This window comes from Salvelinus sp. IW2-2015, linkage group LG22 (assembly GCF_002910315.2).
Source record: "Salvelinus sp. IW2-2015 linkage group LG22, ASM291031v2, whole genome shotgun sequence".
Classification (NCBI taxonomy): Eukaryota; Metazoa; Chordata; class Actinopteri; order Salmoniformes; family Salmonidae; genus Salvelinus; species Salvelinus sp. IW2-2015.
In genome coordinates, this window is record NC_036862.1 from 16,719,212 (window position 1) to 16,734,827 (window position 15,616).

Sequence of the window (15,616 nt, forward strand, 5' to 3'; positions counted from 1 at the left end):
AATGGTTTAACTTCATTAACACAGTCAACTTAATAATTGAAGGAGCAGAGAGTAGTAGTTAAGGTTTATCCAGAAACTGGTAGCATTAGGTAACAAGGGGGTTGCGGAGGAGAAGGTAAGTACTGTACTACCAAATAAACCTGTTACCAGATCGGGGCCAGTCCCGACTCCAGGGGGATGGGGAGAGGGGAACATCTGGATTTTGCTTCGTGTGGGCCAGACTCTAAAATGTTGCTGGGTTTTGTTGAGGGATGATGGGAAAGGAATTAACTTCTCAGATGGGCTGACCCTCGAGGCCACCAAGTGACTGTWGAACTGAATTCAACAGAGCACCAGAGTAAACAGACAGTCAGATTTACTAAGCATTTGCACTTTTGCAAAATCTACACACACTTTTATTTACCGRAGGTAATACAACTGAGAAGTTAGGTAAAACATTTAACACAAAGGTAGAGGAGCATTCAGTAAAGTAAAGAGTAAAAATATTAGATGGCTTAGATTTGTTTTTATTTATATTTGTCTTATGAAAGTAACGGCTGCAAACTGCATCAGTGCAAGGACTTACAAATGATGGCCTCCTGTGTGCTTATTTTATCTAAACAATAGGAGGGTGTGTGTGTGTGCCATGCATTCATTTGTCCTCTTAATTCCAGAATGTAGCTTAACAGCTCTTCTCTGCAATTCCAGACAGGTTTGTTTGTTTATTTATCTAAATAACCCAAGACACGGGAATATAAAAACAAGCATGTATGTTTTCTTCCTGTCATTATCTACTGGTTGATTGATTAATTATTTATTCCCTCTGACAAACAAACTGCAGTTTGTCAACTTTGTAACACTTATGTATATTATTTTAAAAGACACACATAGGGACTCATTCATTTTGATGGTGCATGTGGTGCTGTCAGTGGTAATGACACTACCAAAGTGGTGGACAGGCTATTAATATGAATGGTAGCCTATACAGTGTAAATATAAATTATTATAAAGTGCAAATAACGATGCACAATTAGCATAGGTAGAGAATATGGACAGCACAATAATTATGAACTAGTCTCAAAGCAAAATAAAGTACAAAAATAAATCACTTTTTTTTTAAAACATGAAAAACGACCGATTTGTGTTATAAGTGAAGAAGATTCAATTTACATAGATGTCAGTTAGGTCCTCATATTCAATATCTGCTTTCCAATTGGCAACTTATTTCAGATCTATCTGTTTTCCAGACCCAGGTCAAATACACAATATCAAATAATGTTTTCAAAGTACTTGAGGTGAACTTGATTTAGTTTGGGTCAATTCCATTGTGTCCATTATTTCGGGCAAACRAACCTAAATCAAACTAACCTAAATCAAGCACAGCTTTGAAATCTATTGACATACAGTACCAGTCAAAAGTTTGGACACACCTACTCATTCCAGGGTTTTTCTTTATTTTTACTATTTTCTATAAATATACTAAAAATAAAGAAAAACTCTGGAATGAGTAGCTGTGTCCAAACTTTTGACTGGTACTGTATGTATTTGACTGTAGGTCTGCAACTTACTACATAGGCATATAATCACTTAAAAGTATTTCCCTCCTGAATGATAAGTATTATGTTTATAAAGAGGTCTCTTCTTTGCACTGTATGTATGCTTTTCTGACTTGGGCGAGGATGGAGTGGTTGCCCTAGTGACAGAGTCTTTTTTCAGATATGTAGAAGAAGACTGCCCATAGCTAAAATGACTGTCTGCTCCTGGTGTGGCCATAGGGTCCTTATGGCTGGGTGTCTCTCTACCGATATAGTCTACTTGCTTCTGCCTTTTGGAAGTGAGGCTTGTCTGACGTTGCTGTTTATGTTCAATGCGCTTTTTAGGCTTTCTATACTGCATCTCTGAAGGGGAAGGCTTTCTGTACTGCATATCTGAAGGGGAAGGCTTTCTGTACTGCATATCTGAAGGGGAAGGCTTTCTGTACTGCATATCTGANTTTCTGTACTGCATATCTGAAGGGGAAGGCTTTCTGTACTGCATATCTGAAGGGGAAGGCTTTCTGTACTGCATATCTGAAGGGGAAGGCTTTCTATACTGCATCTCCGAAGGGGAAGGAGAAAAGGTGTCGGTGCAGGGGGGTGACATTGGAGTTTTTTGATAGTGTCCATCACTATTAATTCTAAATGGAATCTCTTTCTCGGGCGCCACTGACATGTAGTCATCTGTGTCCTCCCATTCCTCGTGCTTAGGCTCTATCTTCTCTGTTGAGAACCTGCCTAGCAATCCCGCTGGCGCTTTGCTCTCTTTGTCAATGCTATATTGATCCTCCCCTTCCTCTGTTTTGATGACATGCTTTTTCAGATTTAAGCCTAAGTCCAACGTTGCTGGGTGTTTTGGATCTGTGGAGTAGTTGTTGCTGCTGTACCCCTTTCCTGCTGTCTCCTGGTGTTTTTTTTCATGGCTCTTCTTGGTTGCGAGGTAGAGGAAGCGCTGGGGGCAGAAGGAGCAATGATACCGCTTCTCTGTGCTGGGGCTGCGGGGACAATTGTCAAAGCAGGAGCCATTTTCCATACAGCTCTTACATACGTAATCCCTGCTGTCCTCAGCGGTCTCAAAGCTGGCACTGGGGGATTCGCCGGGGGGACACTGCTTTGCACAGGTCCGACAGAAAGTTGGGTGACAGCCAATGACATGCGCTCTCAGACCAGATGCTGTTATGAAGGTGCTTGCACAGATGTCACAGGTATATGTCGTCTTTGGGCTGGTGTTTCTGAGACGTTGTTTCAGCTCTGTGCCCTCGCTGGAGATGCTCTCTTCAGCACTTCTGCATCCTTTATCCAGGTAGTCTTTGCTGGCCCTGGGCACTACTGAGGATGTCATGGAATAGCGTAGACAACGTTTCTCTTTTCTGTGTTTGGATCTCAGTTTCTTACTCTTCTTCTTGGGTTTGTAAGAGTAATAGGGACGCCAGAGCTTGTCAGCTGTGTCACGGTCAGTGAGGTCATCGCATGGCTCTGGCTCTATGACAGAAGTGACCTCTGTCCTGAAGCGGAGGCTGGAGCTCTCCATGCTGCCCTCTGTAGGCCGGCCCTGGTCCCAACACTCCTCTACCTGGCTCCCGCTGCTTCTTTTCTTCTTCCTGGGGAACAGCTTGGAGCCCTTGATCCTTCGGCGAATGATTGCCTCGTTGCCAATTTTCACTGTGATCTGGCAGAGGGGTAGAACGTGACCATCCACGGAGGGACCTGGACATGCAGGCTTGGCAATGTACGTTTCAGTTTCCCCCCCTGCAGTCTTGCTAGGCATCAGGCTCTCAGCCCCTGGTAGAAAAAGCTGACTGGTCATGGCTTCAATTCTYTGKGCTGCAGCTGAGAGCTCACATAGCCTGTTYAGAGAGCTGKGTGGGTTRATTTTTAGGAWYGGTAGATTRTGACTGTTGCCCTCCGGGTTCTTAAACCTTTGGAATGCGGCACCATCTCCATAGTCCATTGCAGGGGACTCCACACCTGCCTGCATTATGGCCAAGGGGGTTGTATAGCTATATGGAGGCCCATTATGCTCGGAGTGAGAGGCCTGTTTTCCTGTGCCTGCAACTTGGTCTACATCTTGGTCACAGGGCTGATCAAAACTGATGCGTGGCATTACTGATGCCACCACTTTTGGAGTGGCCATGAATGTCACAGGCATTGAGAATATAGCAGCATCTTGGTTACTCATAGCGCCACCATCATCAAATGAAGGGATGGGAGAGCTGCAGCCCAGCGGGGCCTGCTCACTGCCCCCCAGCTCCTCTGAATAGGTCTGACTGTAAGTCTTGTAACGTCTCTTTCTAAACTTCATAGGCAGAAGCCTGTAGAGTTTTATGGGGTAAACGCTGCCCTTAAATCCACCATTTGCTGACTTCTTACTCACAGACAATCTGGGATGGATTCCGTGGAAGGCCTTCTGGTGGTTCTTTAGGATGTAGTAGGTCATGAAGGTCTCTAAGCAGAAGATGCACTGGTAGCGGCGCTCACCTGTGTGCCAGATCTCGTGTTTGGTGCGATACTCGGCTAGGGCAAACACTTTATTGCAGTAGTGACAGGGGTACGCCCTCTGCCAGGAGTGCACATTCTCGTGGCGCTTCAGACTGGAGACGGTCACATATGCCCGTTTACACACACTGCAGTTATAGACCCTCTGGCCTCCACTAGGTTTCACTAACCTATCTACAGCCTGCAGTGTTTTTGACGTGGGGTTCWTTTGGAGGCTGGTTGGARGGAAAGGGTCAGGRARTTCAGGAGGAGATAACTGGACATYAGTTRCTGTATTGTYCRTGCTTGGCATGCTGTCTGAATAATGGTCTGCCCTGGCCTCTTTGCCTTGGGGCTCGTGTTCAGGCGAGCCCCTCTGTGCTTTCGTGCACACCGTCTCGTGGTTCCGCAACCTCTTCAAATGCATGAACTTCCTGCGACAAAACTTGCAAAACAAATGACTGACAAACCTTTTTTTGTGCATTTCTGTGTGTACGGTGAGAAGTGCTTTATTGGTGAATATCTCTGGACAGTGCTCACAGCTGTAGATTGATATGCTATCATCTGTGTGGGGTGAAAGTGGAGGTGCGTCCAGCTCCCTGTAGCCATTATCAATGGCTAGAGGCAGCTCATTGGCCCTGCTTGTATGCACTATCTGCGGGTATAATGACGGGGGTGACGTTCCCACAGGTTGTACAGTGGGCTTAATTAATGCCGGGCTGCTTCCAGTAGGATGCACAGGTTCATGTGCTACAGCCGGTGTTGGAGGTGTGCTTTTACTCAAGGCGGCTCGCAGTCTGTGACGCTTTTTGAGTGGGCCACTGTTCCTGCTGGCCAGTTGTCTTGGTTGGGACTGTGTGGGCTTGGTGCCCTTCTTGTTGTCTTCCTGGTTGCCATCCCTGTGCTCAGGGTCCCTGGGTCCCTGGCTAATGACTGCGTAGGAGTGCTCTGACAGCGCCTGCATGGGCTCATTGTCCACTGCGAGGGGGCAGGGGGCAGGGCAGCCCGCTGGGGTCTGTCCAAGATCAGGTGATGGCCTCTCCCCCCTGTGCAGGTCTAGTGGGGTGAAGAGGTTGTTCCCGGGACCCACCTCAGTGATAGAGAAAGCATTGGTGATCCGTGGGCCTCTTGCACTGTCTGGTTCCTCTGGCCTGGAGGTCTCTTTCTTTGCTTTACGGGGCCCTTGGGCCTTACTATGGCCTGTGGTCTTAACAGGGTTGGTTGAGGTCTGGATCTGTGGCCCACCTGAGTCCTGCCTGTCTTGTTCCACTAGTTTCTCTAAGAAGGGAATCCCCAGTCTTTTTCCAGCTGCCATCAGGCATCTAGTGTCCTCTGWGCTAGGTGATGATGTCACCTTGGAACAGTAAAGGAGGTTGAGGATGCTGGCGAACACCTCAGACCTCAGGTCCATGAGCTCCAGCACCTGGCTGGAAGTCCACACCTCTGGGGAGGTGAAGGCGCTGCGGAAGTATCCGCTGCAGGCAGCCAGGATGTTCCGGTGGGCCCGGAACTTTACATCCTCCACCACGATTGTGACATCACAGAAGAGGCCCTGGGAGCGCTGCTCGTTGAGCCTGCTGAGGAGCGCCTGGGGATGGGAGCTGTCCATCAAGCCCTGGGTGCAGGGAGACGTCACGGTCATCTGCATAGAGGACATAAAGGTTTCGAAACATTGTTAGCCCATTGCTTATAGTCACAATGAAAAATATGAACACGTCATTACATTTGTACAAACTGAGTCCCATGTGGCTCAGTTGGTAGAGCATGGCGCTTGCGACGTCATGATTGTGGGCTCGATTCCCACTAGGAACAAGTATGAAAATATATGCACTCACTACTGTAAATTGCTTTGGATGAGAGTGTCTGCTAAATGACTAATGTCAAAATGACTAAATTGTCATTCTGGAATGTAAGAAAAACATATGAAAGGGGTACATACTTTTTCTTATGTGGAATTAGAAATGGTGTTATTTATTCTGTTAGATTCTTTAGTATTCAAAATATTAGTAGGCTATAATTGTGCAAACAATAACATTTCCTTTCATACAGAGATAATCTAAGGTATATGGTTTGTTACTTTGATTAAGCATGGGCTGGATTTGGAAGTAATGGCCTTATGGAAATCAAGTGGAATGTGTGAGTTTTCTAAGAAAGCGATCCCGCTCTTCTTACTTTGTCACACTAGATGGCAGCAAAGTTTGAGATGATGCTGGCATGCCATATCTTGAAGAACTGTAGGCCCTATCTTATTTTCTTCAAGCCTATTCAAATAGATTAACCAGAACAATGCTTAGTTCTCATGAGAATATACTAATGTAATATTTACTTAATGAAAAGTAACAACAGCACAAAGATTTCCTCTTGACATTACCCTTACAAAATGTTTACAATGCTGTACATGAAGAATTTCTGATGATTCTCTGTTGGAAAAACAACATTGACCATACATTGGAAAAATGTATACACCTGGAAATGAGCACTCACCATTGTCTGAAAACCAATTCAATTAAACTTCTTGCTTTCAGACATTTTTATTTTACATTTCTGAATAATTGCCTCGTATGTGATAGAACTACACTGAACAAAAATATAAGCGCAACATGTAAAGTGTTGGTCTCATGTTTCATGAGCTGAAAAGATCCCAGAAATGTTCCATACGCACGAAAAGCTTATTGCTCTCATTTTGTGGACACATTTGTTTACATCCCTATTAGTGAGCGTTTCTCCTTTGCCAAGATAATCCATCCACCTGATAGGTGTTGCATATCAAGAAGCTGATTAAACAGCATGATCATTACACAGGTGCACCCTGAGCTGGGGACAATAAAAATAAACTCTAAAATGTGCAGTTTTGTCACACAACACAATGCCACAGATGTCTCAAGATGAGGGAGCGTGCAATTGGCATGCTGACTGCAGGAATGTCCACCAGAGCTGTTGCCAGAGAATTTAATGTTAATTTCTCTACCATAACATTGTTTTAGAGAATTTGGCTGTATTTCCAACAGCCTCACAACCACAGACCACGTGTAACCACGACAGCCTTCCACATCCGGCTTCTTCACCTGCAGGGTCGTCTGAAACCAGCCACCCGGACAGCTGATGAAACTGTGGGTTTGCACAACCAAATAATTTCTGCACAAACTGTCAAACTGTCTCATAACCAGGTTCATAACTGACTTCCGTGGGCAAATGATCACTGGCACGCTGGAGAAGTGTGCTCTTCTCAGATGAATCCCGTTTTCGACTGTACCGGGCAGATGGCGTGTATGGCTGTGTGGGCGAGCGGTTTGCTGGTGTCAACGTTGTGAACAGACTGCCCCATGGTGGGGTTATGGTATGGGCAGGCATAAGCTACGGACAACAAACACAATTGCATTTTATCGATGGCAATTTGAATGCACAGAGATACCGTGACAAGATCCTGAAGCCCATTGTCGTGCCATTCATCCGCCGCCATCACCTCATGTTTCAGCATGATAATGCACAGCCCCATGTCACAAGGATCTGTATACAATTCCTGGAAGCTGAAAATGTCCAAGTTCTTACATGGCTTGCATACTCACCAGACATGGCACCCATGGAGAATGTTTGGGATGCTCTGGATCGACATGTACGACATCGTGTTCCAGTTCTCAACCAATATCCAGCAACTTCGCACAGCCATTGAAGAGGTGTGGGACAACATTCCACAGTCCTCAATCAACAGCCTGATGCAGAGCAAAGGAGATGTGCCGCGCTGCATGAGGTAAATGGTGGGCCCACTAGATACTGACTGGTTTTCTGATCCACGCCCCTACTTTTTTAAATTTAAGGTATCTGGGACCAACAGATGCATATCTGTATTCCCAGTCATGTGAAATCCTTAGATTAGGGCCTAATACATTTTTWAAAAATTTGACTGATTTCAGTAAAAACTTTGAAATTGTTGCATATTGCATTTTATATTTTTGTTCAGTATATATTTGTGAACCTATTCCTGAAGACGTATGGCTTCCTGGAGACTCTTCTCTGTTTTGTTGTTTCCCAATCTGGTGAGGCACATTAGGCTACTTAACGCAGAATGACTACAGTCTGGAGGCTGCCACACTATGTTCTTAATAAACACTGACTAAGCATGCTCTAGTCAAGTGCCTGAAACAAAATGACTTGTACCTGGCAAGTGATACATCTGGTGGAGTGGAAACTAGAATGAGGACAAACATGTGATTCACCCAGGATGTGGAGTCGCTCTATCTGCTTCAGTCAAACGTTCAATGCCATTCCAGGTCACCAGCCATGCTAGAGTCATTGCCCTTACTGGCTGGTAGGTACATCAGCATAATTCATACTGACGGCTCAGGTTGATGGCAGTAAATGAGATGGTAAGATTGTCTCACCTGACTCATTCGCCCTTTCTGCCCCTAGCGTTAGTTCATTATTCATAAGCACTGGGGGATTGTTTTGACTGCTCTCACCCACACACAGCTGAGACAGAGCTAATACAATTATAGGAATACTTAACCAACGCCCTATAATTGAAACGGGTCCGCTGCACTGGGCTACAGAGCCACTGTAGAGGAACGACCACCATGTTGACCATTTAACTCTTTTCAGCGTAGAATTCAGTTGCTAATCCAGTCCCTAATCGCACATTCACGGAGCGCACATACGGCTTACACAAACACGCCATCTGCTTCACTATAGCTATAGACATCTGTAGAGCATTCCCACTGGGATCACACTGGTTGAATCAATGTTGTTTCCACGTCATTTCAATGAAATTACATGGAACCAATGTGGAATAGATGTTGAATTGGAGTTTGTGCCCAGTGGGTTGTGTTATGTTTGTGTGTAACGTCTTCCGATGCTTTTGCATGTGGTTCAGTGCGATTTTAATGTCTCTTGTCTTTCTGTCTAACCTAAGAGGAAATTAAAGAGCACAGCACTTCCTGTGTGTTCCTCCCAGGGGAGTGGGCCTATGTCACTGTGTGGACTGGTCTGAGGCAACACCTCTGTCAGGCTTTTAAACAGGATGATGCTTAGGTTATCTGCAAAGGCAAGTAGCTTCTGAAGTTAGCGGTAGGCTATATTTAGGCTATCAGCATTTCTTTTTGACTTTCTGTTTGCATGACTATTAATATGATTATGCCTATATGCTGCTGAAGCCTAGGCAACATAGTTCTATTTTTATTAGCATCCTGTGATTTTTGTCCCTGACTTCTTTTCAAAGAGGTCTCTGGAAACATATTTATTTTAAGATCAGTGTCACAACATACTTCCTAATGCAAAATGTCTTCTTTCCCTGCTTGACTTTTAAGATGCAATCCCTGATGTCCGGCAGAGGTGCTTTGAAGCGCACCACAGCTTTGCTTACAGAGAGAACAAGGCTATCTGATGGTTAAGGTCGGCTCTGCAATTGTGGCATTGTTGTTATGCATATAGTAGGGCAGGTTATAAATGTGCACTACCAAATGCTGATAATGTAATGTTCCATGGCATGGCGGCCATTTTCTATATTCTTCTTTATCCTTGTTGAAGGTGAGCTGTTGGGGTAGGTTAAAATGGCTGCCTGTTTATGGGGTACCATTTGTCCCTGCTCCAGATTGCCATTAGACCATGATGTTGAGATGAGACCTCCTATTCGTAACAAAAATATAATTTTCCATATACCCTTAGTTGAATACTGCCCTAGAGGCATCCCTATTGCTTGTCAACTACATTACACCTACGTGTTTTAATATTGAAACTGTACTCATTTTCAGTCTCTATATTTCAACTGACTTTCCTAAGCATCACATTCTACATATTACTCAGAAAAGGCAGGGAAGAACGAATAACCTAATGACAGAGGTTAGATTTAAATAATTGCACAGCAATAAACCATACATTCCGCCCCAGGCCATAAACACTAATTTGACTTAACATGTCGTATTGAAACATAAAAATGTGTAGTCACTAAACTTATTATTAAAGTGATCAAGCACCCTTGTTTGAAGAAAAAAAAAATCTTAATAAAATACATATTTTTGCTAATGTTTTCTCTAGTTGCCACGATTACAATATGGCTGGCAGCAGACAGAGAAGAGAAGCCTTACGTATCGCTGTGAAATACAGCCTCCTGCCTCCCCGTCTGACAGGCCTCTGTTGTCATGGCAACATGCTGTGGCGCAGCACTTATTGGGATTCAGATTCAGACGGATGGCGGGGCTGGTGGGCGACTGCATTAGCCGTCCGGGGATTTGGTGTGGTCCTTTCCTGACAGCGAGCCCTGCCTGTCTGAGAGCCACAGCACCGCAGAGCTCCCAGGCTCCAACGCCACTGCAATGGAGGCTCGGCGCCCTTTGTTTCCACTCTGGATATGTGTCAGTCGGTGTGTGTGAGTCTGCAGCAGAAATGCAGCAGCCCGATGGACTTTTTCTCTCTTCTGCTTCAGCCTTGATGCTGATTTCCCCTGGTTTGTGCCGTTTTCCTTGTATTTTCATCTGGAAATTGCCCGCATATCTGCGGTTTCAGTTGATTATTTTCAATGAGGGCTGATATGACCAATTTTCTCTCATCTTGATGTGCTTTACTCTGTTCACACATTGAGCGGAAATTTTGAATTTGTCATCAACGGTTGTCTCTTTGCCACACCCTAGTTCACTGTGCCTTAGAATATTATGCGATATGCATTTCAAAACCTTAAAAATTTAAATCCCCTAATTTCTGTGAACCACAAGACGAGAAAAAAAACTGTCTTGAATACAAGCTGTCTAGTCAAACAAAGAGCGAAAATGTCATAGCAGAACCCACTCAAGCCACCTCATGCAATATGTGTATTTCCGTTAAAGATAGGTTGTAGATTGCGTTGAAACGTGCAGAACATACCTTTGCGAATCAGATAAAATGACACAGAAGGCGAACAGCTGACACAGAAGGCGAACAGCCAAAAACATTACGCAGTGTCCTTCCACTATAGTTCATATTCTCTACCATACAGGAAAATAACTTTTGTGAAAGGAAGGCGAAAGTAGACACTTTTTTTTCTAGACTCGTCGCTGCTCAGTGGTGCCGTTGGAGGCAGAGCTTTCGCTGTTGTCTTTCCTCCTCTCCCTCTCTCATTCCCTCCCTCTCTCTTTCTACGCTGATCACTCCAGCTTCAACGTCCTTCGTCTCTCCCTAGGTCCTGGTCGAGTACTCCCGCTCTCTCCTCTTCCACCCAGTCCTGTCCTGGCTTGCCCCAGCTCTCAGACCATTGACCACAGGATTCCCACATTGAAGTTTAAAAATAGCTAGACTGGACTATGGGTCTGTCTGCTGCCTCTGTGCTGCCCGGGCAACTGGAGCCCAGCAGCATCTACTCTGCAGTCGCCAAGCAGGAAACGGCAACTTTATTAATCATGGCTGAGGACGGTAAGAGAGAGCGGCTCAGTGCTACATCACACACCACTACGCCGTGCTGCACAGATCACAGAGAAAACACCTAGGTTGCACGCCTGCTACCGGGGTTACGGCGATACAACTTCAAACAAAGCACACCCACAATCACATTTCTGCTCAACTTCTACACTGACACCATTCATACTGTATCTCATAGTCCAAAAGGGAAGCTGGATCTGTAGCTCACTTTCAAACACAAGTCACATCAAGCTCTCCATCTGTCTCATGCCTATGTACACATTCACTTTCTCTTTGTCTGTGCTACTGTGTACACTCAACCCTCTCTCGCTCTTTGTCAGCACATCTGTGTGCATTGCCTCATGAACATGATAAGCCTACAATGCTCTTGTTTGTATATAGCAGCATGATCAATGAGATATCTGTGACTATATATGGTTTATTTCTCTCATCTGCTTCTTCACTTTCAAAGTAAGAGAAAGTGAGAAAAAAAGATGTAGAAGAGAGCAGGGGGAGAGGAGGACCGTCATCTTTGTGGAGGCTGCTGATGGATGGGAACACAGAGGGATGCCTCAGCACTGCAGAGTGCAGGAGGGAGGGGCTAAACCAGGCAGGCAGGGCACTTCTAGCCCCACCAGCTGCTGTAGATGCACACAGTCGCTTTATGCGTATGAAGGCGGAGGGGTTTTATTACAAGTGTTTTTGAATTTGCATACGTGTCTTAGCTTTCTTTCCGGGGTCAGGGATGCGGCTTCTGCACCCGGGTGTGAAATCCATGTACATTTTACATTTACTTGGTCTCACAGAACAGATTGACCTCATGAAATGCATGGGAGACATTTGTTGTGCACTTTCTATCAGTGTTCGTTCAGCTTATCATGAAAATCCCCATGCCTCTGTCCCCTCCTGCTCCCTGTGCTTTCTCTCTCTGCTCATTACTGGTCACATGGCCTTGTGGTTGTGATCGAGACGCACACAATTAACCACAAGCTCAGCCGTCTGCCAGCTATTTCTAGTGCAGGCCTACCCGGCTTGATTGTTGACATTACCTGAGTGCAATCAAGGCCTCTGTCTGCTTGCATTGGCCTGGGTAAGCAGTACACCAGCCTGGAGCACGCCAGCCCTCACACTTCTTTCTGTAAGCCGCTGCACTTTGGCATGACCTTGTTGCTGTGGCAACATTTGAAGAAAACAGTGCTACCTTAACAGCATGGTGGTATGAAACAGTAAAGGTTGCGAACCTTACATGTTCTGGGAGGGAGCCTCTTAAAGCCAAAGGAAATATGATTTGAGTGGCCACTATCATGCCTTATCTCAGTTTTTCCTCTGGTGTCTTTCCGTTCTCTTCCTTCAGTGTTAAGACATTCCTGCTATGTATGGTTAATGGTCTTGCCTGCTTCCTCCCCACTTTTCCTGTATTTGTAGTCTTGTCTGCACAATCAATTTCCACTGGTGCACTGCAGGGTAACTCAACATCCCAAAACAAATAATAAGTAGCCCTCCTTTACCATCCATGCTCTTTGTTTTTTTACAGTTTTGAGAATTGCAAATTAAGTGCCTGCAGTACCTACTGTTTGTCTCAATTACCACAACCCCTCTCCCACAGTATTTGTTAGTACTTCGAATGTCTTGCAAACAAAGAATACATAAAGAGCGGTTGAAATTTGAACAAATAATTTGGACAAATTTATATTGCTATGAACACATTATTTGTGGATATCGGAGAAATTAAAACGATCCAACCTGCTGATTCATTGTTGCCATTCTCTGGGATGAATTCTTCTTTCACTCTTGAATAATTGCTTGGAGATTCATCCCTGTCAGACAGATCACATATCAACAATGTTTGATGTGACTTTCCCATTTACTTTTAACATTTCATTTAGTTTTAATAGAAATTGTCTAGATATTTTCCTTTCTTCTGACATCCTCTTTTTTTTGGCACACCCATCCGTTAAATGCATTACAGCTGGGATATTTTCAAAACCACAACAAAAGAAGACATGCCTTTACTGCCTCAGTCTGTCCGTAGCCACTTGCAGAGCCCAGCTAGAGACTAGACTAGAGGAACATTGATCGGCAGGGAAACAGAGCCCATAGCGCAAGCCTGACTAGGCCTTGTTCTCTCTCAAAATACACACACACACACTGCGTACATAAACACTGATCCTCATTACTGTTGCGCTGGCACATCCAACTCACACATGCTCAGTAGCCGACTAACATTTTTCCTCACGGATGGTCCTACAGGCCCTTTTGCTGTCGCTATGAAAGTGAGCAGTCCCTCTGAAGAGAGAAAGTGTAGGAAGGAGAGTTGTAGCTAGCCAGCTCCAGGCCTGCTCTTTCTCTGCCTAGCCATATAATTTACCTTCTGCCTTCTCCTCTGTTTACTCGTGGCTGGCTGCCTGTGTCTGGGCCCAGCCTGGGCACACAGATTCTCCCTCCAGTCCACTCCTGAGACGCTGCCCGTCTGGAGGCCGATGAGGCGCTGACACTGCTGCGTCACTCCTGCTGCATCACTGACCCACAAAGAGGTGTGGAGGAGGGGTGGTGGGAATGTGTTGCAAGGGATAAACGAAAGAGAGTGAGCTCTGCCCAAACGCATAAATAGAGAGAAAGTGAGGCTTCCGGGCTGGTCGACTGTCGCAGGCCTAGCCACTGTGGTATTCAGGAAGTGGAGCCAGAGACAGATCTTTTATTGTTACGTAATGAATATTTTTCCTCCCAGACCCAGCTGAGGAGGCGGTGTTTAGCGACTCTGACTCAGGCTAATAATAGAGCTCAGTACCATTGAGGGCCGTGTGTGTGCGGGAATCTGATCCATTTCACCCCCCCGAAGTGAGGTATTTGGACACAATTGATTGGTTGATTTTTTACAACTTAAAGACACGTTTTTAAACAACAATACATGCATTAAAAACTATCTCCATCGTGTCCTTGGTAATGTTTCAATGTAAAGACAGATTTTTTTTATTAATAAACATGTTCTGTTTTACATGACTCTCCTCTTTATAATTTAAAGGGTGAGTATGAATTAGTTTCTTTAAACAAATTAAGTGGGGTTATGTGGCCTATCTTTCTGAGTATACTACTAAAATGTTTGCTCTTTAAAAAAATCCCCTTTCACCAAACTTCCCTTGCACTTGTAGGGTTCACACATTCTTCTCTGATACATGCGCTAAGTAAGCCTACCTAAGATTACATTCAAACTCATGCTAGTGTGGTTACAGTTCAACAGTAGGATTAAGTTTGTCTGACTGATAGCACTTGTTTTGCACACGTCACCTTTGTTTTACTTCGAAATCCTGAAGTAAGGATGTGCATTTCTCTGCCACTTTGCTCCCTCTGCTGGCTAGTGTTTGTATCAGACCCTCCTCACACAGCTCCTTCAGTACAGCTGGTTTTCAGCAGAGGGCGTAGGAACGCTAAATCGGTCATCAAACAGGAAACATCTCCAGCATTACGTCTGACCCATGAACTCATTATAAGTAGCTGTGTAGCTGAATCTGTTTTAGGCCTACTCTTTATTATAACAGGCATTTTAATACAATTTACAACACCATACCAATGTGTTCTTACTGTTATTGAGTGTGATAAAGATCGGACACTTTACCAAGTATCTCATTTCAACTGAAGAACACGACCCACAGTCACACCCAGAGAGTAGCACACTGATACAATTTACGTTGGTCAAATAAACTCTCATTTAATAAACACCTCAACAATTCCATTGCAACATGCATTCATTCAGATAATAGTATGGCTTTACTTGTAAACAGTGCATATAACATACTGGATTAGAACTCAAATGCAATAACAAAAACCAAGACTAAATAATTGAATGTTATTTGTTCGAAGGAAGCCTACAGCATTTGGCACTTTTTATTTTTGCAGAGAGAATAAACAAGCTCTGACATACACATTCACATAACATAAATCAAGCAATAGTGCATTTTAAACACAGAGACACAACACACCATTCAAATACATAACTCCTTGTGCTAATGGCAGAGAAAATTACATTTCCTCAAATCTTTATTATGAGATGAGTAACACTGTCTTGTTTAAGTGTCTAGCTACCTCCATGTACATACTGCTGGTTCTCTTTGGTGTTGAAGAAGGCAAAGAATATCTTCCTCCAGCCCGTGGCGTTGGCTAGGGCCTCCATGTCAGAGTTTATCACAGCGACCCCTCAGTCTGTTCCCAGAACTCTGGAGAGTAGCAGAGCTGGGATATCCCATTCCGTATTGAAATACAACACACACACA

General features: G+C 44.6%; 1 protein-coding gene and 1 long non-coding RNA gene across 4 annotated transcripts; one reads left to right on the plus strand and one right to left on the minus strand.

Annotated features, from left to right (window-relative positions):
• Positions 1-362: 362 nt before the first annotated feature.
• On the minus strand, positions 363-13,805 carry LOC111949765 (zinc finger and BTB domain-containing protein 38-like). Its single transcript, XM_070434093.1, has 4 exons — positions 13,717-13,805; positions 13,092-13,165; positions 2,072-5,631; positions 363-1,894 (listed from the first exon to the last, which is right to left on the minus strand). The coding sequence occupies exons 2-4, from the start codon at positions 13,110-13,112 to the stop codon at positions 1,567-1,569; spliced, it is 3,909 nt and encodes a 1,302-aa protein (XP_070290194.1). The 5' UTR covers positions 13,113-13,165; positions 13,717-13,805; the 3' UTR covers positions 363-1,566.
• On the plus strand, positions 609-14,343 carry LOC139022808 (uncharacterized). Of its 3 annotated transcripts, XR_011473857.1 has the most exons (3): positions 609-691; positions 8,896-9,374; positions 11,134-14,343. It is a non-coding gene; the product is annotated as an uncharacterized lncRNA (long non-coding RNA). The 3 variants fall into 3 exon arrangements; XR_011473856.1 differs by lacking the exon at positions 609-691 and having other exon boundaries at positions 6,120-9,374; XR_011473858.1 differs by lacking the exons at positions 609-691; positions 8,896-9,374 and adding an exon at positions 9,385-10,425.
• The last annotated feature ends 1,273 nt before the right edge of the window (positions 14,344-15,616 follow it).